This window comes from Corvus hawaiiensis, chromosome 2, assembly GCF_020740725.1.
Source record: "Corvus hawaiiensis isolate bCorHaw1 chromosome 2, bCorHaw1.pri.cur, whole genome shotgun sequence".
Taxonomy (NCBI): domain Eukaryota; kingdom Metazoa; phylum Chordata; class Aves; order Passeriformes; family Corvidae; genus Corvus; species Corvus hawaiiensis.
In genome coordinates, this window is record NC_063214.1 from 29,187,255 (window position 1) to 29,215,229 (window position 27,975).

General features: G+C 40.9%; 1 protein-coding gene across 1 annotated transcript; it reads left to right on the forward strand.

Annotated features, from left to right (window-relative positions):
* Nucleotides 1-27,542, forward strand: DPT (dermatopontin). Its single transcript, XM_048295518.1, has 4 exons — nucleotides 1-341; nucleotides 10,949-11,074; nucleotides 20,342-20,449; nucleotides 26,146-27,542. Exons 1-4 carry the CDS (start codon nucleotides 43-45, stop codon nucleotides 26,210-26,212), a joined length of 600 nt encoding a protein of 199 aa, XP_048151475.1. The 5' UTR covers nucleotides 1-42; the 3' UTR covers nucleotides 26,213-27,542.
* The last annotated feature ends 433 nt before the right edge of the window (nucleotides 27,543-27,975 follow it).

Genomic DNA, 27,975 nt, shown 5'->3' on the forward strand with positions numbered 1-27,975 from the left:
AACAAACCAGAGGGGCACTTCTAAGACAGGAACATCTTCAGGATGGACATCTTCCTTCTCTGCGTGTTCCTGCCTCTGGTGACTGTGGCATGGGGCCAGTACAGTGACTATTACTATGGTCCCTATAATTATGGAGATAATGATGAATGGGCCAATGTGTACCGGCAAGGTTTCAACTTTCAGTGCCCACATGGGCAGGTGATCGTGGCCGTCAGAAGTGTTTTCAGCAAGAAGGAAGGCTCTGACAGACTGTGGAACTATGCCTGCATGCCAGCATCCCAGAGCCTCGGTGAGCCGACAGAGTGCTGGTGGGAAGAGATCAACAGGGCAGGAACTGAATGGTAGGATAACCCCAACCATCCCTGGAGGGCACAGCCCTGATAACCCCTGTGGAATGTGGGTCCTAATATTGTGGTCAGAACAATGCAAATGCATATTAATGTCACAATAACCAGCAGGCTTCACTGCCCTAAGACTCATTAATCACGATGCATGGGAGGCGACCAGCATCACATTTGTCTTCTCTGTAGCAATTTCTTGCTGGAGGGTGTCAGTGTGCTTTACAAATGCCGTGTCCTTTGGTCACTCACAACCTCAGCTGTGAAGTGGTTCAGTCTTGCTATTGTTTCAATGATAAGGAAAATGAGGCAAGAACCGTTGCTGAGGAGAGCATAAAGTCCCTCTTGAAAAGCCACATTGAATCAGTGTCTAAACGGGGGAACAAACTGCAAAACTCCTCATTCCATCCTCATGCTCTTATCACTAGTAAAAATAATCTCTGTATTGCACTGGCTCTTTGCTTTGTGTTTTTGTTGCTAGTCTTTTTTGCTTAGGCATAGAGAAATGCTGTTTTCTAGTTGTGCTGTTATTACAGGTGCCAAAAATCCACACTAACAAGCAATGGTGGTGGCATATATATCTGTATGTTGATAGCAGAATATCATGTTAATTCCCTAATACAGTCAGTTTGCTTAATTAAATGCTACATTTTCCATCAGCCTTGGAGGCAAAGGTGATCACATAATGCGACCACCATAATTTCTGGAAATAAGTATAGTATTTCATATTTGGGCAGAATACCCAGTATTTAATTATCTTCTGGGTTTTTTCATGAAATGGGAAACAGAGTTTTGGACAACTCTAGGATTGAATTATTCTTTGGACAGAATGAAATGCATGCAGGAATGAGTATTTTCAAATACTTGTAATCATTTTGTTCCAGAAACTGCAATGTGATTTTTTAAATTTTGTTATGTGGGAATAGGTTAGCAATGAAATGTGAAGTTCCTGCTTTTTAAATGATTCAGAATTTTGTTCTGAATCATTCATACTCTTTCATTTACCACATGATACACACCTATGGCTGATGCAATTGCTAAGGGAAAAAAAGATTGACCCTATACTTAATTTTGGAATAAGAATTGGAAAAAAGGGGGAGAGCTGCAAAACAGGCAGAAATAAGACATTGTGATAATCCTGGATGACTTCTTCATTTTTTATATGTTGATGCAATTTCTATTTATTGCATAATAATTTTGAATTAGACATTTCTTTTGTTCAAAATAAACTTATTATTCTCTTTCTAAAAATCCCTGGCAGCAATTGCTCAAGTTCTCTTCTCACAAACAGGATACTGTATAATTCTATACAGAACATTTTCTTCTGATGTGTAACGATTCATCACCATGCTCCATATGCTTAGCACGACTACATCCACAGTGTATTATCTGAATCTTTTTTCCTTCACCTCTTAAAAAAATCTTTTCACTTTGTCCTCTTTGTTGCCTACTTTTTTCCTATAGCAAACCCTATATTTTCTCCAAATTTATTTCTTTTCCAACCCCTCTTTAATTGCTGAACTCTGTTTCTCCCCCTTTACTAGCTTTTGGAGTTATTTTAGTATTTCTTCACTAGCTCACATTTCCAGTCCAACATCCCTACATCTCTCTGCCTACTCTGCATAGACCAACCTTCCTTCCTTCCTTTTATTTCCTTCTTTCTCTTTCTTTTCTTTCTTTCTCTTTCTTTTCTTTTTCTTTCTTCTCTTTTTCTTTCTTTTCTTTTTCTTTCTTTTCTTTTTCTTTCTTTTTCTTTCTTTTCTTTTCTTTCTTTTCTTTTTCTTTCTTTTTCTTTCTTTTCTTTTCTTTCTTTTCTTTTTCTTTCTTTTTCTTCCTTTCTTTCTTCCTTTCTTCTGTTTTGGGAGCAGGGGAGATCAAACTGATTAGTGAACACATATCCTTTTGCAAAGGTGAACTTGTACTCCTAGTTACTTGGGCCATTTCCATAAATCCTAGCCAGCTGTTCCTGGTTGGATTCTGCAGTTTTCAGTTTTCCACCCTCGGGGCTGAACTGGTTGTACCGACAGTGCTTCATGGGGAGAGGCTTTGCTGTAAGCCAGCACATCCCTGGCCATGCCAACACTGCTGCCCAAAAGCCCAGCAGTCTCATCCCAGACTGGAGTGAAAGCGTAGGCAAGTGCAATCTCAAATTAATGTGATGGCATGGATATATCCTGGGGGACCTCTGAGGATCCTGCCTTCTCTCTTGGCATTCTTACTTCTCATAGGTGCCCCTCTTCTCTCTCTCTTCCACACCCACCTAATTGCTATTTGGAGCCATCCGCAATTCTAAAAAGATTCACTCAGTAATCAAGTGGGACCACAAATATGAGTCACCATCTGTACCATTAGCTCCTGTTTGGCCAGCTCTCTTCCCTGCTGATCTCCCAACAAACCAATCTGTTGGTGAGCAATATATCATTCTCATGTCAGCTGACACAGCACTCTGTTGGATTTGCAAGTTTGTTTCCCATCCTTGTAGGATGGACTATAATATTCCTTCTTCAGCTCTGTCTCACACAGCATTTTGTCTCACCTTGCACACCACACTGAGGGATATTCAATCACTTGTACCACCAGTAACTACAAGTCTGTCAAGTTTTTGCCAAAATTTTGCAGAATCAATTAGGTTAGAAAAGACTTGAAATCATTGAGCCCTACCTGTGACCAAGCACCACCATGTCAACTGAGTGCCACGTCCAGTCTATCCTTAAACGCTTCCAGGGATGGTGAACTCCACCACCTCCCTGGACTACTGAATTCTATATAATACTCCCTGGAGTATTAAGTAGGATTAGGCCCAACACAGATTCCTGGGGGACACCACTAGTGACTGGGTGCCAACTGGATGCAGCACCATTCCCCACCACTCTCTGGGTCTGGCCATCCAGCCAGTTATTAATCCAGGGAAGAGTGCACCTGTCCAAGCCGTGGGCTGCCAGCTTTTCCAGGATAGTGTTGTGGGAGACAGTGTCAAAGATAGTACTCTGCTGTAATTTTGGCTTTTTATTCTTTGCCCTACCTTCACTGAGAAATGAGAATGAGCTTGCTGCATCTTTTTGTAAAATCTCTTTAACTTAATTATAGGTAGCAGCTATGCCTTTCCCTCACCCACACACCTTCACCCATGCTTTTGCTTTCAGGCTGAACACATCTCCATTCTTCTAGCTCTCCTCTGGAGGTTTTATATTCCAGCACTCCTAAGCAAGGATCATACTTACAGCTCTTCTCTGAATTCCCTCTGGTTTCTCAGCCAGAACTCTAGTCAGAAACTCTAGTCTGGCAGAAACACCAAAAAAATAACCTTTGACAAATTATGCTTATGGCATTTCAAATGGTGATTTTCAAATTACCACTCCTGACCACTGTGCAGCTGCACAATAGAGACAAACCCAAAAGAGGTTTCTTTAGAAAAGACAATAAACAAAGAAAAGCTAAAGAGAGAAAATGAAGAGGGAATATAAAAGAGAGAAGAAAGAGTCTCCAACTCATTATTTTCTTTGGCCTTTAGCATTTGGGGCAAAATGACAGAAATGGATGGGGGGACCATTGGGATAGGAGAGTTGGGAGCAAGAGGGAACCACTGGCAGAGCTTCCTGGTAAGTTTGCTTCCTTCACTAACACTAGGTATTGTACAGACTTGGAGAATTAAACCGTAAAACTTTGAATATTTCAGATACGAAAAAAATGATTCAACAGAAAGAGGACAATGACAGGGATCCACATTAGGCAGCTAATGCCTAGTGATGCTTAGTTTATGACCTTCGCCTCCTTCCAGGGTCAATGGAGAGAACAGCTTCTCTAAAAACTTCTCTCTGGGGTACCCCACCTCTTTCACAAGCAGACTCATGACAACTAATCCATTCTGACCACTACCTGGAATTACCTAGTGGCGTTTCAGAGTATATCTAACTATGGTGCTTCACTGCATAAATGCATCCCTGAAGTTAGTCATGTATGTGCATACACATCTGAAGAGATTATGTGCATTTGTGTTTTGCTGAAAGGATATGAGAAGCTTGTGAACCTGTTACAAGACTCAAAGGGGAAATTGTGGCAATAGATTGGATCAGATGACCAGGAACGCCTTCTCAGCTTCATTAATCTGTGAATGTGTTTAAAGTTAAGTACATGTACAAAGGCTTTGTTGAATCTGTTTCACCATCTTACTCCTTCAGAGGCTATCTGCTAACCAAGATGATACTCAATAGAGAGAGAACAACCTAGAACAAGAAACAGTTCCTGGATACTTTGGAAATATTCATGTCTGGAGTAGGGAAAAGTCTCCAGAACAGGCCCTGATTCTGCAGTCCTACTAATGTGTATGTTGCAACTTCTCAAAGAATTCTGTTATTTCAGGGAGCACAAATTCTACATTCTTATCTCCATTTGTACTGGAGAAATATTTACCTTGTTTAAATATTTCACCACCTAAGTTCTGAGTGACTGAGGGTGAGACTGTTCTTCACTTCTTTGTTGAATACTACATAGTTGTCTCTACAGAGCAGTTACTGTACAAAGTATTTAAGAAAAACTGCTTTTCTTGCCTGAAAACTATCACACCAAAAGACAGGGATCACACAAACAAAGGAACCAAAGCTTGCAAGCGAAGACAAGCAACTTTTCCTTCCAGGAAAATAAGTTTCATTTACACCACATAATAGAGATGAAACCATGCCATATCCACAATATACTCCCAGTTAGCTGTAAAGCACAACGCCGAAGCATTTCCAGCCAAGAGCTATTTACTCCATGTTTATTGCCTCTTTTCCTTGCTTAGACTTCTGAGAAAGTGTTTAGATGGGACTTGGAAAAAACAGATATCCAGATTCTCCCTCCCCACTCCCATTCTCTCTCTCTTTTGCCCACAAACTAGGTGCAAAGACAGACTACTGAGCAAAGGACCTTCCCGTTCAGGCTCTGGCAGCACACTTTGGTATATCAGTAGGAACTGGTTTTGTTCCCAATCTCCGACCAATCCCAAATTTCAAATCTGAGGCTCTGTTACCCAAACCCAATAATCCAGCTGCCCTTTGAAAACGTTCCCATTTTTGCTATCTGCACAAACAAGTTAATTTTCTCCAGAGCCCTAAGTTTAGGTTAAAGAACTAGTGTTACAAGTCCATTTAGCACAGCTGCAATGGACTGAGTCCAGTGGGAGCATCTGAGGAGAAGAGGAGTGTTTCTGTAGAAAAGGAGGCCTCATCAGCTACTGTCAAGAAGAAATCAACAGGGTGAAAAGGGTCTTGCCTTCCCTTGAGTCAGGGAGAAAAAAGTAAGTCATAAACACCCCCTAAATGAAAGAAAAAGATTGCTGAAGATGTCACAGATGTTGTCTTTGGCATGTGGAAGTCATGACAACATGTCTCAGCACCTCACAACAGATAAGGAAGACTCCTCATAGAACTGGCTTTTAGAGACTGACATGGCCTAATCAAACACATGAAAGTTTGACACTGAACCGTGCAGTAAATCAAGTCCCTCCTGATGGGAGAGAATTTGCTGAAAGTCCTTGCAAGGAGTTTCAAAGATAAACCGAGACTTTTCCTTGAGTTTCAATGCTTCCAGATAGTTGTTTATTAAGTCTTATCAGAGGAACAGAGCCACTAGTGTGACCCAGGTACAGCATAGAGCACAGAAAAGCAGGAGTGAGCTCTAGTTATCAAGATTTATACAGCTTTTAAAGATATTTTAACCAATAGTTACTAAAAACGTACATTATTTCCACTTTCCTACCAATTATTCAGTAACATAACTAGGAACTGCAGAATTTTCTATCCAATCATTCCAAACTACTTTTACTGCAGAATATGGAGTAGTAGAAGAAGGATAAGAAGGCTTAGAGAACAACAACAATCCTCCATTTTGATTTTTTTTACTCTTATCTATTTACTACAAAGAGAAGCTCAAAACCTCTAAATTTTTCACCCTGTGACAATCTTACATAGTAGTCTATCACCTAATTCACACCACTGTATTTTCTAGTTCTTGTCTGACTGTTGGTAATTTTTTCCAAGGTTTGAGGCTAAAACAGTGTTGTTCAGGGGGTTAAGAACCCTTAAAAACAGGCAGAGAAATATTCTCGGCACTCTGGGTTCCTACATAAGTTGTTCCCTCTGTCTGGGTGCCAGAGTTGCAAGTGTCCTGAGCCTGCCCTCAGCCTCTTATTTCTCCCAATTCACCTGTAACAGACCAACCATTAAATTTGCTCTCATCATGCAGTCAACCAAATTACACAGAAGGAGGACAGTCCACAAAGATAACTCAGGAGAGCAGTATAGGCCCTCCCTCCACAGGGACATGGAATGACACTCTCGGGTTTCCCTGTCATAAGGAACAAATCACCCTCAGTGCAGCATGACCCAGTGCCTACTGAGCTGTGTCAGCCTCTGCATGTCTCCAGAGAGCTTCAGGGAGCACTATCCCAATCAGTGCAGCAGGAATCCAATGCATGTTCCAACAGCACCACTACCTGCATCTTGACTTGGGCTTCCCTGGGTAGATTTGCAGTGAACTAGCTTCCTCTTTGTGTTGTCATCCTCAGGATAACATGGTGCTTATGTACCTGAGGCACGGGGAGCCTCAGAGGGAGGTTTACCACAGAGCAATAGCATTAGATGGGACACAGCACTCTGGGGCTGTGTCTAGCAAAGAGCAAAATTAAAATGTAGGTGTAAGAACTGGTTCAATTGCTCAAAACTATTCTATTCTTGTAAGCACTATTTGTATTCAGTCCAGCAGGCAGCTGTTGAGTCAGCGAGGTACAGACTTGGCTGCTGAGGCTCTTAGCGATGTTCGCAAATAATGAGGCACAATTGAAGAGGATCTCTAGGGTGAAATAGGTCATGCACAGACCCAAAATTCACATATGCATTTTGGGTGGGCTTGCTTCACACCAGCTCTTGTTTGGTCTCACAGATAAAAGCTCACCAGTGAACAACAAAAGCAGTTCTGACCTGAACTGCATCTGTAACATGGATGCATGCTTTAGTTGCTTGCCATGACAGAACTCAGCTGTACCACACTTGTTAACCAGTTCAGAAGAAGATTTCGCAGATGAGAGCCTTTTCACAGGAATCACAGCAGGCCAGGAAAGTCTCAGATACCATATCCCTGTTACTACACAGAACTCCCCCCAGAACAAGGCTTTCTATGGAACACTGCAGACATTTCCCACAACTGTACCCAAGGGAAGGGCAACTTCCCATTCAAGAGCACCCGGTCCTCACCACCAGTCTTCTCACTCCCCCCCTACCAGCCAGCTCGCCTCCTCTTCTCCCAGTACCAGATCCAAAAGGCAGCTCTTCACACATCGCAATTTGAGCCAACTAGAAAAAGAAAACCTAACCAATGCCAAGTTTAATCCCACACAGTCCCAACCAGTTTCTCACGTTCTTCTGCATTCACCTTGTAAGAGGCACTTTCCTTTCTTCTTAGCAATGTCAGGATTTCAGGAGTGAGGAGAACTCTGAATACTGAACCACCCTTTACAACAAAAGTGCTAAAAAGTGGGTCTCATGAAATAGGCATTTTTTTGATTTGGCTATAAATCAAAGTTACTGAATCACTAATTTTTATTAACACTTCTTGCTTCAGAATTTGCTGTGACAGCAGAGAAGGAAAAAATTCTGACATATTAAGTGTTGTTTGTGCACACATTAGTGCATAGAGCAACCGACTGAAAAGGTGTGTGGGGAGGGGTTGTTTGTTTCCCTTGAAGAATTACTTTCTGCTTTTAGGAAAGTGGCCAGCTGGGAAAAGGAAAGAGAAGGAAATATTTTATATGAGCTCACAAATAAGCACTCCAGGTTCTGAGATCATTTCTTCATTTTTGAAGGAGTATCTGGATTTTACTGGAAAATTAGAAAGATCAAGGAAAAAAATCTTACATTATCTCAAAGCTAAAGAAAAGTACTTCAACATCACCATTATCTTTCTTTTGATAAACCAAATACTGAGCTTGAATAACAGATTACAGGACATTGCGTATGAGACAGAAGCAAAGAGAGAGACATGAATATGAGCTTTAATGTGTATTTCAAATTTTACTTTGAATTATGTTAAAACAAAATGGCAATTTAATTATTAGACATGGCTTATTTCCAGCCATACTTTCCATCTAAGAAACTAATTTTTAAGGTAACTCCAATTATATTTTTTTAAGCAAATATCATGAGAAGATAGAATCAGAATAAAAAAAAAAAAAACACTTTCCTAAAATCTGGTACCCAAATATGTGTGCATGTAAATATATGAATGTTACACTAGCTAGGTTTGTTTCTCAATTCACTATAGAGAGAAGTGTCCATGAGTGATGACATCTCTTCCAAAAAGAGTCTTCCCATCACAATTGGACTATATTAGTAGAAAAAAATGTGTCAAGAAAATAAAAACTGTTGTAGGACAAAGACAGTGGGAAAGAGGACAGGACTTCCCAGACTGAATGTGAGCAGGTAGGAAGAGAAAAGAAGGAAGAACCTCCTGCAAAGACAAGTATGAGCAGGAATATCAGACGCTGATCAGTGAGGATGGGAAATTGCAGGGCAGCGCTGAGCTTCTGAGAGGAAATGCAAAGGAAATGGAGAAATAAAGTGCTCCCATTATTACACGTAAGTAAAAGAGCTGGAAAATCTCCCAGGGAGGACTTGAGCAGCACAAATGCCGGTAACTGGGAAGGGTGAGAGACAGAAGAAGATGAGGCGCAAGTTTGTTGCTATTTTACACAATTTACTGCTCATCTTGCAACAGGTACAACCAATCCCCATATTGCTGTGTGTCGACCATTCTTCCATCAGGGTAACACCAATCATCTGCAGCTATCCAATATGTTTACAGAGTCTTAGCCATATGTTCCTATGGCCTATGTGCCAAAAAGCAGAGCAACTTCCTATCAAAGTCCTGCTGAAATCCTCTGAGTGAAAGCCAGACTGCCTTACTTGGTGTGATACCATAGCAACTCAGAGTCCCCTTCATGATTTAACTCTGAAGGTCCTTGAAAGAGTCTCACAAAGCACAACAAGTACGTGTGGCCCCATCAGCGTGGGAGATGCAGGGACACAAACAAATGTAAATACTCGTCTGAACAACAGAACACAGGGGAAGGGACATAGAGAAGAGACCCTTGCATTCAAAAGTGGAGGCTGAAAATTAAGCAGGGAAATTCATCACTGCACTGGTCAAAATTGATCAGTTTTTCAGTTTTTGCATACAAACACTTGAGCCTCACACTGTCTTTGCAAGCACTAACACCCCTGTACAAAAACGAATGTCTTTCCAAACGCCAGACTCTGATAGATGATGTTCCCTGCTGGGAACTTCAGGTCATTAAAATAAATCATGAGGTCATTGCATGAAAGGAAGGGAAATTTTTGGTATTTGTTAATCATACAGTTACTTCTGAAAGTGTCTTTCGGATATATCATTGTACTTGATTTTATGAAATCGCAGAGAAAGTGTGCTGCAGGTTTTCCTTGATGAAAGGAAAAGAAAGGAAAGGAAAAGCAGTGGAAGAAATGTCATTCCTGTCATTTTCACAATAGGGAAGCAATGAGTCCAGGAAGGTGCTTGAGAGGCTGAGCACTCAATAGCTGAACGAATGACCTGCCTGTTTCCATGAGCTCCTCGTCTTTAGTCTCCAAGAAGCAAGCTATTCAAACTGATTACCACTTCAATTACTTTGGGTATCAGTGTTTAGGTGTTGTAGGGTGTGCAGACAGAGAAGCATGCATGCTTTGAGACCATGTCGATTCTACCTGAAGGCAGCGATTCACACATATGGCAGAACTGAGTACACAGAAAGCACGAAGCAGCAGATTTTTCTTTTGAAAATCATCAAAAAATTTATGTGAGTCTTAAAATTCCATAACATCTGAATCGCAGTTTTCCTTGTGTGATTGCTATCAAATCATGGTGTTATCACATGCTTAAATATTTTTAATAAAGACTCCCTTCTCCTGGAGACACATAATTGTGAAAGAAAACAATTAAAGAAGTTAATTAACTTCTTCTATTAAATAGCTTCTAAAGCTTCTTTTTTTTTTTTTTCTTTTGGGGTTTTTTTGTTTGGTTGGTTGCTTTGATTTTTTTGGTTTGGCTTTTTCTTTGGTTTTTTTGTTCAGTTGGTTTGGTTTTTTATTTGGTTTTTTGTTTGTTTGTTTTTGGTTTGGTGTAGTTTGGTTTTTTTGGTAGAGAAGCAGCTGAAAAGGTTAGTTCAATAAAGCCCAAATCCTCAAATACCAACAGTCATAGACAAAAGTATTAATGGACTATTTTGAAGTCACTCTCATGATTTGTAAACAGTTGAGAACACCAACAACAGCACAATCTTCTTTCCTGGTTAGCATACTAGAATGATTAAATACTTTAGCCAGATTAAATCGTTTTAAACACAACATAAATGTTAAGACATTAGTTAAATACTGCTGCTTTCTTATAGAAAAGAGTTACTCAATACACAGCAAGTGCAAACAGTGCTTCTCAGCACAAAGTCAAACCCTTAACTTCCACTCTGTATCAAAAATGTTAATGCTGTTTTGAGAAACCCTTGAAACTATCAAGTAATCTAATACCACGGTTTCTTTGTGTGTTCTCTTCTTTCTCCTCTTTATTAGGTATCAAACCTGCTCAAACAACGGGCTGGTGGCTGGTTTCCAGAGTCAGTATTTTCCATCGGTGCTGGACCGTGAATGGCAATTTTACTGCTGCCGCTATAGCCGGAGGTGCCCATATTCCTGCTGGTGAGTTCAAGCAGACACCAAACCTGGGAGCCTCTTTCCCCCAACAGTCCCTATGAATGTCTTTGGCTGCTTGATCTGTCAGAAACCTTGTCTGAAGAAGAGTTAACTGTGCTTTAGGGAGCTAAAGATGTTATTTCCAGTCTGCTTCGGGGTTCTTAAGGATCCATGGCTAAGGGAAGAGAGTAAGGATGCAGTTACACTGAGCAGCAAAATGCAGTAGCTGGCCCTCAATGAACAGGCCTGGGGTTCAGCATCAGCCTAGCTGTGCTGGAAACCATGACACAAGTCTCCTAAGTGGAATGACATTTTCCCACTATAAATCCAGCACACTTACAGGAGTAGGAACATCTCTGGGCTACACGTTTGTGCCACAATGACTTACAGGAGTGAACTTATACCAGTTACCTCAGAAATAATATTACTAGTCCATACAACTATGCTTCCTCTCTCAAGACTCTTTAAAGATCAAAGTCAAAATGAGCTACTGATCATAAACCCAAAAGGAAAAGGTGGTCACATCCTAACAGAGTATCACAACTGGTGCTGGCAACTTCTCAGAGACTGTGGAAAAATGAGCTATGCATCCCAAGCTTCCTGGTTTCTCTAAAACACACCACAGGTGTGGTTTCTCTAAATTAAAACCGAAGACAGGAGCAGACTGTATAGAGGAAGCGCATATTGCTCCTGTCCATTCTGTCTAAGAGAACTCATAATTTTTTGCTCCAGGGTTACACTCAAGTTAAATTCAGCTGTTCTCAAGGATTCAAAGAATAACCCACCCACAGTTTAAAAAAAAAAAAAAGAAAGTAAGTAGGGGGAGAAAAAAGTAAATCTGTGCTTGAATTTTTTTTTTCAGAACTCAGCTTTGAAGTAAGCTTCCCATTGAGATGCATACAAACTGTTTATGTGCCTGTTGGTCTTACTTGGCTGGCTGGCTACTGGCCAAATACAACAGCACTGCCTTGCTTTTCATCCTTCAGTCTCCTTGCAGGCAGGAGGAAAAGAAATGTTTTTATTATTATTATTTTTAAAGCCTTTAAATTACAGGAACTCTGTAACAAAGTCTTTGAACATTCTTCTGAACATTCCTCTGCCTCCTTTCTAGACATTGCCCACGGATGTTCTCTACCTGTAAATAAACATACCTGCCCAGGCTCTTCCCTCTAAGGGAAACTCACTCAGACTTTTAAGCAGTTCTTTCAATCTCTTGTACTCCTCTAATATTGCATACATTTTCAGAGAGAGAACAGAAATCTCTGACTTTTTTTGTTATTGTTGACAGTTCTTCTTCCCTCAGATGTTGTCTTGACAACTGGGAACAGCTTTGTCTCTGCTTTGCAAATTGACATTCAGAGTAAGGCAAATCCTAATGTAAATGTTGGGGGGTTACTGAAGTCTTTAGTTTTCATCTCAGCTGCACAGAGACTCCTATACTGCCCTTCTATTTCCAACAGTGACAACACTCTGTTTTTATGCTTGGGAAAGAAAACTTTACGCAGTTCACCTGCAGTTCCATGCAGAAAAGGCAGCATTTCAAAGAAAGGTGAAGCGTTTTTCCCTCTAAGCAGGGTAGAAATCCCATGTACTCACATTCTTCTGAGAGGGGAGAGCTGTAAAACTGGTGGGAAGCTGTGTCACCTGGCTTGTGAAAAGCTTCTGGTGCATAGTTTGTGATTATGGGTTCATTATAAAACCATTCTGCCTTTGGAGTTAGCAAGGTAAGCTCTTTCCACATACAGTTATCCAAATTAGGATGTTATGGTCTGGATGGACAGACAACTAGATGAGTTAAAATATGGTGGTTTAACAGGCTCAGAGAGCAATGGTTAAAAGGTGATACTCTGCCTGGGTGCCTGTCCTGCTTAATATCTCTATCAATGACCTTGAGGAGGCATGCTGGCCAAGTTTGCATATGACACCAAACTGGGGGATGCAGCTGACATGCTTGAGGGCAGGACTGCTGCTCAGTGGGATGTAAAGAAAACTGCTTCTTCTATGAGGACAGATTGCTCATTGAGGCTCCTTGGACACTTTCAAGACTAAACAGAATAAAGGCTGAGAAACCTGGTCTGACCTTGTGGGTGACCTTGCTTGGAGCAGAGGGCTGTAGCAGAGACTTTTTGAAGTCCCTTTCTGCCACAGTTATCCTGGGGTCCCACATAGGAGGACTTTTTACTGGAGGACCCACACCATGTAGATAAAGTCTCCCCTCTAGAACAGTGGTCTCTCTTCTGTCGTCTGCTGGGAATGGTTTGTTTTCTGGTTTGCTCCCTTTACCCTACCTAGACAGTGTACGAGTACTCTGGGCGAGTACTGTGCTAAGCTATAACCAACATGAACTTCACTGGGGTAGTGTGAAACCCCATGCTTTGGACTAACTTTTACTTGTGAAGTCACAGATGTGACTTGTCTGAATTGTTAAACTTCAGTGTACGGAAACCAAACTTCCCATCCCCTAAGCTCAGGAGATCTCACAACCTAACTTCCATTGGCGTTTCCAAGTTATTGTCACAAGACCCTTGTTCACGCATCACACTTCTGGTCTGTATCTTGCACTCCAGTTAAGATGCATTTGACAGAAAGAATGTTTTCCAAACAAATTGCAAAGTAGTTCTGGGCTACCATGGGTAAGACCTCACACTGTATATGCATATAAGACACAACAAAAATGTGTGTGTATGGAGTATCATTATTTATTGCAGTTTCTGCCCCAAACTATAATAGTATTTGTTCTGTTCCAGAAACTAGTTGTCAGTAAAGTAACTGTGGAGAAATGGCAATCAGCATGCTGCTGACTCCTATGTTTTGGTTGAAGCAGCTTATTTTCATGCAAAGGCTTCTATTAGTATATGACTATGTGGAAAAGTAATTCTTTCCTCTTCCAGTTGTCTCCACAGAGGGCTCTCTGGCAAATATAAAAGCAGTAAGACAGCTGATCCTTATGGATGGTTTCTCTTGGCTCTTCTGCTCCAGGATTACATTCCTCCTGAAGTGAGATGACCCTACAATGAATAAAGATAAGCTTTTCTTATGTGTATGAGCCACGCAACTCATTTGTTAGAATTTTCCCTGGTTTTTACACCTAGAACATTCCTGTGTTTTTGAGAACTGCTAGTATTTATTGGAATACTAATTTATAACACCATCATGTTGACTGAAACCAAAACTTTGCTTTCACTTTGCTTGATAAAATGATTGAACTCAAATACATAAAGAAGGACTTTATTTGGCAGCACTTACAGCCTTACTCTTTGAACCCAGTAGTTCAGTTTCACAGCTCATCTTCACACCATTAATTCCCAGTTTACCTCTGCAGTAAACTCATTTTGAAAATAAATCTACTAATCTTTTCCAGTCTCATAGTTTTGCACTTGCTTTGTAAATTTTTTTACAAGTACTTAGTTTTCTTCTTCATCATGCCAAGACTTGTCATGGATTCTGCACATTTTTAACATACTGAAAATAATTAACATTCCTCACAGGAGGCAGAAAAGCTCTCTTTACCTGGCTAGGGAATGCTGCCACAGTAAAATAAACTGTGTGCTGATTTGCACCATAAAGGAAGGAAATCTATCACAGATGCAGAGACAGTGTCACTAAGTGGTCCCATTAGAGCTCAGTTTTTTATCTTTGCCAGGAAATGGAAGCTTGACTCCATACTCTCAAAAGCAAACACATGTCACAGAGCAGCCCCAAGTCTGCACAGATTGTTTATGCATGTTTCCCTTCTCCAAACAACGAGCAGTTCAAATGCCAGAAGGTCTGTCTGGAGCTGTGACTGCTCTCTGTCATGGTGACACTGTCCAGGCAACAATTACATTTTCCAAGAATTATGGGGCTTAAAGTACTTCTTTGTTTTCTTGACTCAACCTGCCACATAAGACATATTGAAAATTATCTGATCCAATGCAGGTTTTTCAGAGATAACCAGTAGCAAAGATACAAATCCAAGAGATGAACTCAGAATAGATGTCATGGAAACATACAGTTCTGGACAACCCAATTCCTCTCCCCTCTTTTTCCATTTTTTAAAAGGTATTTAACTGTTTGGGGGGGTGGGGGGCGAATTGTTTTATTCTTTTTTTAATATTACCCATCAAATACAACCTTACAGTTCAATCTGCTGGACTATCTTCCAGAGATATTTTAGGAGAAACACATTTGCTCTGACGTTGGAAATCTGGCCAAGTTACTTTGGACATATCTTTCTTGAGGAACAGGCACAAGCTGCCCTGAGCTCTCTGCTGCTGCTTGTACCTGCATTGGACAAGCTCATGCAGGCCTCGAAGAACTGTGATCCCGCTGTGCCAGCCCCGTGGCTCCTCAGCACCGGGAGGGCTTGTGGCTTTCAGTGTGACACAGTGGGAATGAATGTAGGAGCAGTGACATGTCTCTGTGGATCTATGAGCTCAGAGCCTGGAGCCTAAGCTCAATCCCAAAACGCATGACATGGCCACACAAGAGAACTTCTCATCTCCAGAGAACTCCAGGACACCTCTAGTCCCCTAGCAGCCCAGCAATCTGGGATCTATACTCAGAGCATTTGCCGGAATTTCTGTAGACAGCTTACTAAGACTTTCTTTGGCTTTTCAGCATAGTTTGCATTTTTAAAAGCAGATGACCTTTGTCTTCCAGCTGGAGGAAGAGTTGAAATTGATTAAAGAGGCATATGATCTCCATGTTCACTGAATGTAACTTGAAGGCTTGTGGCTCTTGAAAAAAATTTCTCCTTTAGGAAAGACATACTCTTGAAGCATTTGTAAACAACATCTGAAAGTAAGGCCATTCAGGGGACACTCCTTGTCCTCAAAGGTCAGAAAGTTAATGTCAAATCTTATGTTTTCATCTTGAAATGGAACAGCTCTTTCTTTTGGCTGTGGCATTGTTAGAGGAAGAGTTCAGCAGCAAAGAGGAAAATGAAGGTTAAAGAAGAGCCATTCGCCTTGCTAGCACTGGAGTTGCACAAGAAGTGAACAGTGTAAGATATACCAATACCCTGTACTTACTACAGGGAGTAAGTATATTCAACAACTGGAGCCAGAAACTGTGAGTTCTACTGCTGACTCTCTCTGATATTTTAAAAGACTCATTTCTTTTGTCTGCTTGGTATCTGAAAGCAAGGCCTACCCATAGTTCCCATTTATTTCTTTAATTAGCAGACTATACATATTAAGGCCATTGGTGCGACTTGATCTTCTTATTGGTAAATAATAGACTCACAATAACTATTTCTGAAGTCAATTGTTAAGAATGCCACAGATTACTGTAGATTAGTACAAAACATTCTTCTCAGTGCTCAATGAGTAACTCTGTGCTTTCTATAAATCTCTACCATAGCAATTCTTCACCATGGAAAATAAACATCGCAGCTATTTTCAGATTAAAATAAAAACAACAGTAACCCTGGTAAAGATTTAATGCCTTTTTTTCAATATCTATCCTACCCTAGGCAAGATTCATAGGATTATAGTGAAATACATTAGAAGAACATGTGGATGGTTGAAGCAATGCAAACCACTGAAAAGATAAACCATTCTACATCAACTCTATTCGAGCTAAAAATGCCATTATGAAATCACCTTTTTCTGTCACCTTTTCCTGCTGTCTCACACACAGGCCAAACTACTTACACCCCCTAGCACAAGATTTTCTTTCCTAGTCTTTAACATAGAATTACCTTCTTTCTCCTCTCTTGACAATGCCACTGGTGCTCCAAGCCTCTTGTACCCAAACATCATACACCCAATACTATCCAGCAGTAGATTTGAAAAGCTGAACCAGAGTTCGTCTTTTGTGTATTTTCTTGCAAATCATACAGACTGAAAAGGCTACCAGTTTTTAAAGGTCTCACATTACTCTTTGCTCCCCTACAAGTCCTTCCCAAACACCCGTGTGTGTATCTGGGTTCAACAAACAATTCCACTAAACGCACCCTGCTAGCCCCTGCCCCTCGGCCTTTGTTTGGCAACAAATTACTCAGTGCCTAGAGCCCACAGTCGGTATAACACAGGTCTTCTCACAGCTGCCTTGCAAGCCTCTTTGCTAGGGCCCCTGTTACGTACCCCCTCAGGCACCACAGGCACCCCGGCTTGGTCATACAGGTCTTACAACACCCCTAACAGCAGCAGCAGCTTTGAGCACTTGGCAATTCCCATACTTCTCCCTGCTCACCTAGCCCAACTCTCCTTGCTATAGGTTCAGGGCCAGAAGTGCTTACAGGGCACTGTGAAGGTTACTGTGGATGGCTTTTCCCAAATGAGAAACCCATGGACAGGCAAACCCTCACTAACCCGGGCAAAAACTGTCTCGCACTCGTTTCGTGACTCCTCTCAGGTACAAACCATACATTGCCACAGGTGGCTTACAAATGCTACCATGTTTGTAAATAAGTGATGTGCCTGCACGCTGTGATAGGTGACTCACAAGTTGATAGGCACTTTGTATGCATTAGTGAGTAAAACATTTAATATTTTCAGTTAAGTACTTGATAATAAGGGTACAGACCACGCTACAACAAATCCTGAGGGAACTGCTGTCCTGGGCCAGGCAGACCACTTTGGGAAGACCCTCAGTGGCTGTCTTAAATTATCTTTCTCCCCTTAATGATGAGAAAACCACATAGTGACTACCCCTATGCATTAAATACTAGAGGATCTCTAAGTGCAGACACATTTTATGTGAATTACCCTCACGATTCAAAAAACGGAGATAATAGAAAAGGAATGGGACGCACCACAGAGTCCTGCTACATGGACATTTCCTTCTAAAGAACACAGTGCAAGCCAGACAACCTTGAAATTCAGGGTCTTAGGGGAACAGTTTCAGAAATGAGTGCAGCAATCATCAAAGAGAAATGAATTAGACAGACCACACAGACTCATGTGAACTTGAACACTGCTGTCATAGCACTATTTTTAATTTTTCTCTCCCGAACAAAAGGAGTCAGTAGGCATCTGTCTATATAACAAGACACACTTCAGAGCAGCTCAAGTCCCCAAATAATTTATTTTCTGTAATTGCATATATTTGCTTTTTGAACATTTCTTAGCAGAAGAGCCTTAAGAGGCTGCATGGTAATGTGGAGAAGTTAGTAGAAAGGGAGGGGGAAATGGCAGCAGTCAGAAAGAAAAGAGAGAAGCTAAACGAAAACTCCCAACGCACTTCAGAGTAACACTGCATGCTTCTGCAAAAGGTCTGTGAGACCACAGCAATTCAGAAGCTTATCATCAGATCTACTTTTCAGCTGAGAGGCCCATGAAAGAAGTTCCAACAGCTGACTCTCAGTTCTGTTTCTGAGCAGAGCAAAGAGCAGCGTTTTAACCTTGTGTTGTGCACAGTCTCCTCTGCCCTGCACATACTGCTGGTCAAGATTACAGAACATTTTCCTTGCTGAGTGCCAAACAGATGTTATGAAACACATTTGGTAGAACATATAAAAACCACACGTCTTAGTGTCTTCTCATAATAGTAGCTAAACAAAGCATCAAAGCCTGGAGTTGATGGGAGAATGCAAAATTAAATCCTGGTCCATACCACATTTCTAAAACCTTCTATGACCCTGGATTTTCTGAAGATGCGCTATCAGACATTCAAGGTCCAAATTAGTAAACTAAATATGGGGACTCTCCTCTGGCTGAGGGAACAGCGTACATGGGTTCTTCTCTTTTTCCTAGTCTGCAGCAGCTGTCTGCATGACCTGTGAAATAACTGCTGTTATTTCTTACCAATGGCAGAGCACTGCGAGGGCTTTGCAAATCCATGTGTCCTTGGTCAGAGCTCTGACAACAGACACTGCGACCAGGCCTGATCTTCTGCTTCCCAAACACACTCTGGGATGGGTGTCCTTGTACTATAACTCAGAATCTGTGTGATGAATGTCATGGCCAAAGGACAGGAAGCATGATATATTCAGATGGAACAAGATATATTCAAAGAAGTTGACTGATTAGACTTGAGGCTCTTATAAGGCCATGCTTGAATGTCACATGCAGACCCATTTTTCATTTGTCAAGGAATAATGATTTGTTAGGAACGATGTTCCAACTGAATGATGCTCTTTCAAAAGCTGAGTATGACCTGGAAAGCAACCTAATAGTCCAGAGTACCTCAGTTTTCAGGTAAACTTTCAGCTTCTGCGTTCTCCAACACTTACAGGTTTGGCCTCCAAATACACCCAAAACACCTCATTATAAAAACTCCAACCCATCCCAATAGCTATATTCCTAGTGAGTAAAATACTGAAGGCTGTGCTTAAATTCCATCAATTGAACAAAATGTAAAGATGCACAAGTGCTGACTGGAATATGCGCTTGGATTACCTTCAAGCATCATTCAAGTACTGCTGCTGGGCTGGATTAAGTCAGGAAAAGGTTGTCAGGATTTCTGTAAAGGTGCCTTAACCCTGTTAGTCTCAACAGAAGCTGGGCTGTTTATTTCCACAGGAACAGCATCTCCCTTACAGGGAACCTGATTCTTCCCTTTGCCATTTCAGAGAGTAGCTGACACAACTCCACTAGCAACTCCCATGTAAAATGGTGTAATACAAGGAGTGCCAGGTTTCCATTCAGACTTCAGACATAATGTTGACAGAAAGTACTGGTCAAGCTTCCAGCCCCTTCCTGAATCTGCTCATTATCTGTAAAATGAATTACAGATAATTCCCTGGCTATTTCCCAGGGAAGCAGCAATCATAATTTGATTAATAATTGAAGAAGCACTTTGAACTTCTCAGATAAAATACACTCCACAAATATCATCCAGGCCCATAATTTTACATTATAAATTAGGCAGAAAGAGGAAACAACAAAGAGTAATGGACTAATTGTTACAGTCACTTAATAAAATTCATAAATGGATAAATGCTTAGAGTCATTTGACTTGGCAACATTTACTGCAGTCTACAGCTGCAAACCAAAAAGACTCACAAGAGACTGGAGCAAATCCCTGCAATAAAGACATAAGTAGTAGACAAGCTTTATCTTCTTGTTCAGATTACTTTTACCCTGGGTCTGCAGATGTATATACATATATTCCAATACTCCAGTTTGCTCTTAACTATTCTAAATTTGCTGAATTTTATTCAAATAGCTACCTGAATTAGTTGCATAGATGAGAAAGGCAGCCTCGTGAAACTCTATCTTATGGTGCTGTTAAGAAACAAGAACTTCCAAAGAAGCAGGAAAAATCTACTAATTGAGTTGTATTCATTCAACTGGACTCTTCTATAAGATGGTGAATTATATTATCTTCTTTTTCCTTAATTCAAAGGTTAACAACAGAATATCCAGGACACTATGGAGAAGATATGGACATGATGATGTACACTTACGACTATTATATCCGTGGGGCAACCACAACGTTCTCTGCTGTGCACAGGTTTGCTTTTCATCTGTTTCAGTAGAAATTGAAAAAAAAAAAAAAGGTCTGTCTTTTCTAATTCCCCCCAACAGTTCATGGCTACACACCATCTGCTGTGGTACTCAGCATCACACTGTACTTCTGAGGACCAAAGTTCACAGTACATATGATTCATTGCCCAAGGTGGTATATCAGGAGCAGAGCATCTTCATGCTAATGGGGATCATTTGCAAGGTCCATCTGAGCAGTGAAAAATACAGCAGTGGTAGGTTGGGCTGAATCTGACCTTCACAAAATGCAGCAGAACTTCAGTACATTTTCTCACCTACCTCTATTTGGAGCATATTTCATTGAGCTCACTAAAAACACCCTCTGCTGTCAGGGACCTGTTTCGGTCCACTTTTCTTTGCAAAGAAGCAGGGAATCTGCCAGCATGCAAAGTTAAGACCGTACAAACTGCAATGTGAATGTTGTAAACTGCCCAATCCATTTCAACACAATTTTAAGAGGTTCAAGCCACACCAGGAACTCAGGAAATGCAGTGCACCTCGATCCTTTTCCAGTAAATGAGTTAACTACATTTTCTTGATCAGTCCTGGTTATTTCTTGGCATTTGCTAGTCCTCTTGGGAGAGTCCCTGTGGCTAGTGAAGTCATAGTCATGCAAATGGATTCATAAGTTTTCTGCTTAGTTAAAAAAGAGTTTCTCCCTTTTTACTATGCACAACTGCAAAGTTTTAAAATTTGGATTTAACATAAACTCCAGACTGTTGCCTGCCTAGGGCTACAGAGATCCTAACAGCAGGTTTAAGAAGAGTGTAAGCAGTCCTTGAAACCTGATTGTGGGAGAGGGATCTTGATTCTTTCAAGCTGACCTCTAATACATCAATCATGAGCTATTTCTTTGCTGATGTCTTTTATCAGGCATCTCAGTCCAGTATATTAGTGCATTTATTATCAAGCACAGCACAGACAGCAAGGCAAGGTGTGCTGCAATGCTCTGCCAACACTGGCTACATGAGGAGGAGGAGGAGAGAAGAGAGAAGAGAGAGTTTAAAGACACCACTATTTCAAGCTCTCTCTAATAACACTCAAAGCAGCCAAAATACTTTTGTCACTGTAATGCTCTCAGCTTGCCGAAGATCACTATAGGGATCCCTCAACCAAAATGCTACCCTAAAATAAGGAGATTTTTCCAGAAATGACAACACATTGTAGGACTGCTGCAGGTCCATAACTGCAATTTCCTGGCTAAAATACATTATCCTGTTTATTACCAAATGGAAGCCGTGTCTGCAAATTCTTCCTACAAGTGGAAGAATAATTTTCACAGATACTTGGCCCAAAGGTATCGATTTATCGCTTTAGATAAAGAATTTACAAGGTCGTAAGGGACAGCCCTGTTCTGGGCTTTTCCTCTAAAATATTCCCCAGTGCTATCCTTAATCCTTGTTCCTTGTGGTTGTGGCAGAGACTCAGGGAAATAATGCAGACAGTGGGTATCCCTGCAGCTGGAATCCAGACTCCATCGGATGTGGACCAGGGTAAAGTCTGGAATCACAAGGACAAGCCTGGAAAACAAAGCAGCTGAGGTAGCCTATGCCTCTGAGCAGATTTCTCTCTCTGCTGAAGGCAGCCTTCAGAACAGAGTGGCAATGGGGGGACTGGGCAGGAGCAGAGGCAGCATCAAGGGAATGTGCACTGGGAGTCCTCAAGGGACCACAGTGCCTCAAAGAGGAAAAACCCTCAGCACACCTTTGTCCTACCACTGCTCTGGTGGCAGACATAAATCTGCAATAGTAGTAGGTTGAAACTACAGAGAAAACATTTTATGAATTGCAAACTAGAAAAGTTTTCTGTGCCAAAGAACTTTCTGGCCCTCAGCTTCCAGAATGACTAGAACTAATTTGTGTTGCCAAGTGAATGAAGCGAAAAAAAATTCTTGCTTCATCAGTTCAGAATTCAGATTTAGGCTGTAACACTCCTCCTGAGCAGTATGAATCACAAGAGTCAGCAAAATTTGTCATCCTTAATGGTTCTTTGCAGCTCATGAGGCAGAACAGGAGCAGAAAAAGGTCTTCTGAGTCTCAGCCTGCCAGGGCCATGCACATGTTCCACTTGTCTATGTGAACGTTTTTTAATTGCTCTTCATTTTCAAGCATATTAAACTTGTGTCCATACTATTTAGTTCATGATGGACAACGTTCTCGAGCTAACGAGAGGCAAACAAAAGCCTCTGAAGGTATTTCAGTTTAAGCTTTCCCAATCACTTCAAACTGGTAGGTATTTTTAGACTTTTTCAATAAACTTGCAGAAATCATATCTTCCCTTCCTACTCCCTAAGACATTGCATCACTGAGGTCACTGTTGAGACAAAGATATTTGAGACAGCATGTGGTGCTTGTGGCAAAGGACACAGAAAGTTTAGAATGATGTTACCCCCACCAACACTTCTGTAATCACTCTCTGTGAGTTTCCATGCCTGTGTATCTGGAATGAATGAAAGAGTTGTTCATCATCAAAGGTTTTAACTGCTCCTTTGTGGAGAACAGACTTCAGAAGTGCTTAATATTTACATTTTCCAGTCTCATTTTAAATAGGTCAAAAGGAGAAAACAACTGTCTATAAAGCAAGACAAAAGCAGCTGCAAAGAATTAGAAGAGGCCAGAAGTATCTCTGGGAGCCCATTCAGGAGTGTGGTGTGGTGATAACACTGATGCAGACAGGATGACCTAAGGACATAAATAAGGGAACATTTGCAGGGAAGGGCAGTATCTTCGTTAGACAGACTGATACAGTCAAATTTCAGAGAAGGACATGGGGTATTGTGAAGCAGGTTGTAAACAACTGAAACTGCCCACATACACAGGCACATTGCAAACCATTTGCAGTATAGCTTCCAAAATTAAACCCACAAACCAAACAACAAAAAACCTTCAGCCTGAGCTCTGAAGCATGCCAAGTGGTGGCTTTCTGGTGGAGCATTGTTATGTGGCTGTGATCTGGTTGGATCAGTCTCCTCAGTCCAGAGAGCACCACTGGAACTTTCACAACCTAACCTGCAGCAAGTATCTTGGACAGGGAGGTGGGAATTACCAGGCCTTCTTGGTAGGTGCCACAGCTTGTCCTTTGCTATGTAGTATAAAAATAGCACATGCAGACTGTCATAAGCTCATTTCTTTTACAAAACTGTTCTCTGCTCCACTTATTTGGGTGATCTGGATAACCAGTTATTTCTTAACTGCTCAGACATCATCACTGAAAAATAAATCGACAGCCAGATACCCCGACAGTAAAGCAGGTTTGAAATGCCGAGACAAGCTGGACACCCACCAAGCTCAGCTGAGCTAAATTATGGGGTATTTAAGGTCCCTAATAAGTTCCATATGACCGAAGAAAGAGGATTTTGTCAAACTCAATATGAATAGGAATTCACAGAATTTTTAAACTGAATTGGAAACAGATTATTCAACAATATTTGGAGATAAAAGAAATTTCTCTATACATCAAAAATTCAAATCTGACAGCACACGACAGCTGGAAAGCAAAAGTGACAGTTCAATATTGATTCTTGAAGCCAAGGAAAATGCATGAATTTAGGAACTGGGAGGGGACGACACCTACAAACTGGTGTTAAGGATCTGCAAAGGCAAGTTCAGATATATTCTAGAGTATGCCTCATAAGGCAATTCCTGATGGGATCTACATCCCCACTGGTAAATTTGTAAGGGATCTACAAATTGGAACAGGCTGATAACTACTAAATTAAGCACACAGCAGCAATAGCACAAAGAAATTGCCTGCATCCTGAAAAGCTGGGCATATATGCTTGAGTTCAAACACAAATAACAGGGGAAAAAGAGGTAACACGCCATTGAATGCATCAACAATGTACATACATGCTAGTGTCTGCAAGTCCAACTGACAGCTTTAGAAATAATTCTGTTCCAGTATTTTAAAGCATGTTATTAATTCAGGTGACTAAAATACATTTATTTTAAAGACCCTGACTTTTAATTTCACAATGTCTTATTTTAGAAAAATTACTTGACCTAAGATGTTGAGCTAAAAGTCTCTCTGACAATGGGTGCTAGTTTAGCAGACCTTAACTTTGACTAATATAATCCTATTTTCCACAGACAAGTCCTCTTTATTTTTTCTCTCTTGGTAACTTAGTGACCAAAAGAGTAATAACTGTCTTTGAGGAGCATGCACATAGACCAAATAAGGGATTCTTAAAATAAAGCTAAAAATGAATCTTGCATTTCATTAACCTTTGGTAACAGTTTTATGGGGAAATTACAATTTAAAAACATCTAGGAAAGATCTAAAGAAAACCAAAGCCAAACACTGTGTAACTGTTACATCAGACTTGCTGATGAGCATGAGACAGACCCAGTTCCAAATGACACTCAAGATAAACTGGTGGTTTAGTAGCACAGTAAATTTCCAATTAAAAAACCCTCAGTTAATGAAAGCTGCTATGTAGGTATAAAATGTGTACCTACAGGGCTTAAGAGTCAAATTAATCTTATTCCAGGACAGAGTCACACAGTCAATGACACCACGTAAGCACAGTTAATACCAAAATCTGGGCTCAGGGGCCTCAGCACATTCCCAAGGGGCAGCAGTTTGGCATCAGTTTGGTGTTGAAATGCAAGCTTCCATTAAATCACCCCAGCAGCACTACCCATCCCAAGCCTCAGCTTTAGGACATCACTATTAGCAGAATCCAAGCTTTCAGAAACCTCTTGGAGGACTACCCATTACCAGTATAAATAACAACTGCCATCTGCAAGGACTGTACTTTGGATCTAAATTCAAGTTAGCCAGTATCAAGCAGCTTAAATTCAACTCTCCCTCCACTGCAGGACAGTATTTGGTCCGCTGAACTCACATCTGTTTGTCAAAGGAAAATTTAATGAACAATAAGCTAAGGTGGAAATTAAATTTGTAGCCTGTTGCATCTCTTGGACACTAAATCACTGGCCTCCAGTGTTGAATCCCACTGCTCCAGTCAGGCTTCCTACTAACAATTGTTAGGTTTCCTATCACTCTCTTGAGAGAGAATACCACTCACAAAGTGGGAAGAGCATAAACTCTCCTTACATGCATAAACATTACTCTTCCTCACATGTGACTTATCCAGGATGAGAAATGAATTTCATTTCTCTCACTATTGATTCCTTCAGATATTTAATAAAGGACACTAACTGAAAGACCTAGTAGTGAAAGACATTAAAGAAAAAAAAAACCAAACCAAACAAAAATGAAAAATGTGAAATTTGCCATGTGGATAACTCCCCTATTGGACATAGCTTGAAAATCACTCATGTACTTTTTACACATTACTGAACAATATATGACATGACAGTAACTTTTGACAGAATCATCTTTTTCCTCTTGGTCACTGATTAAAAGCCAGTTCAGGACTGATCACCATCAAGATTCACTGTCTTCTGAAGGATATTCAGAGACCTGCTTCTTCAGAGAGCTGATTTTCTTACCTTTTAAAGGAGTGTGAAGGAACTGTAATTATCACACATATTTAATGTCCTTTCAGCCCATAAAAACAAAGCACCCAGATGAAAGTCAGTTAATGGCAGACAGATGTTTTTGTTGCCACAATACCTGGTATAAAGTTAGTCTTACTTGTAGAGCATCTTCTGCAGTTCTGGCTCACTAATACCTCTCTCTTGTCTCTCTTTCATGCAGGGATCGTCAGTGGAAATTTATTGTCTGCAGGATGACAGATTATGACTGCCCATTTCAAAATGTTTAAAAAGATTGAGTGTACTCCATTTGGAAAGCTTGGGGACAGACAGGGTGGGATGAGGATTAGTGATTACAGGAGAAGGTCAGTTAGGCTCACAAAAAAGTACCAAGACTCATTAGCTGTCTGCTGAAGATATAATTCCCCTCTGGAGCTAATACATAAATTGCCAGCCCACATGCTTACAACAGTGAATTCAGAGGATTCTTCCAAGCTGCACTGACAGTTGTATCCCCCAATTAAATTTGCTTATGACAAACATGCTTATGATACACAAATCTATGGCACATGCACAGTTACCTTTCTTATATATACATATAGCCATTCTAAACATGTACAACTTCCTTTCACACAGAAACTCTGTATAAATGGCTTCCCAGCGCAGTCGCTCCAAATGAGGTGGAAATATATTATACACTTCTCAACATACACTAGACTTTCCTGACTTCTACTTGGAATGAATCCAGTGATCCCTACCAGCTTCTCAGAGTTTAGTAGCTGGAGGTGTGCAGAAAATGGCATTGGGAGGTCTCTGATGGGCTGCATCTGGTGTTACCTGTTACGGCCCTCAGCGTAACTCCACTGCAACAAAGGTCTGCCCACACAGGGGAATTCCGAGTACTTACAACAGAAAGATATTAATAACTGATAAAAATGAGAGTAGATCCATCAATAAAACCAGAAATCTAACCCAGCTTTACTGAGAGTCTCTTTTATATTGTCTTAAAAATCTCTAATGACAAGACTAACCAAGAGCTCTACTCTGGGCAAAGCCAGGAATAGGTCAGGCCACTCACTCTCAGTAAATATGGATACTGCATTCTTCAGGAGTCTGCTTTTCAGGTGGATTGGGTTTCCTCTGTGGGTGCCTGTACAACATCCATCTGCCTTTGGTAATACATTCTTGGCTTAGAATAGACAAATAAAGCTAGTGACTTAGGTGACCTTATTTCCTCCAACTTGCAAATCCTATTCCCTGTAAAGTATAAAATAACCATGTTCCAAGACTGCACAGCACTTGTGCAGCTATAATCCAACAAGAAAGACTGTTGATCTGTTTCAGGAAGATCTGAGATAGGATTTTCACTCTTGAACAAGCCAGAATTTAGGGTTCAGTTTCTTAGTTGATGACTTTAATCTTGAACTTAGCAGTTGGTGGTGGTGGCTCAAAGGTCCATGATGACTCCACGTGCCAATTTAAGGTTGCAATGCTTCATAGGAAACAGTGGTGTGAGCCAGCAAGTTTCGATATTCCAAGCATTTTTAGCATGTTTACAAGCATACCCTCAAGCATGAGCATTAAAACTTCACTTGTCCAATAAAGGAATGATAGATTTTGCATTGCTGTAGCCTTGTTCTTTATTGATTTTATTTACACCAGCTGATTAATTTGCGCACAAAGAAACCCTCTGTCACTCTCAGAGACCACAAAGGTGATTAGGGAGTTCTGTGAGAGCCAGTTGCTGAGATGTGTAGGTAAGAGTGAGAAAGATAAATTGATAAGCTCAGGAAAGCTGGAGAAGCTTGTTCACTGACACTGGTAGGCAGGCAAAGGAAGCCAAAGGAACTCCAAACAGCAGAGCACCAGAAGAGAAAGCACTTGTGCCAGGGAATTGACGGAAAAGGCTGGGCGCTAAAATTAGGCACAGTAGGATTATCCCTGAGAACACCTGCTCTAGATGGAAACCCATCTCCCACACAACTTTATCTTGACTACTTAGGCTGCTCTTCATTCTGTGTGCACACCATGGGCTTATGAAGGCCTCTGAGAG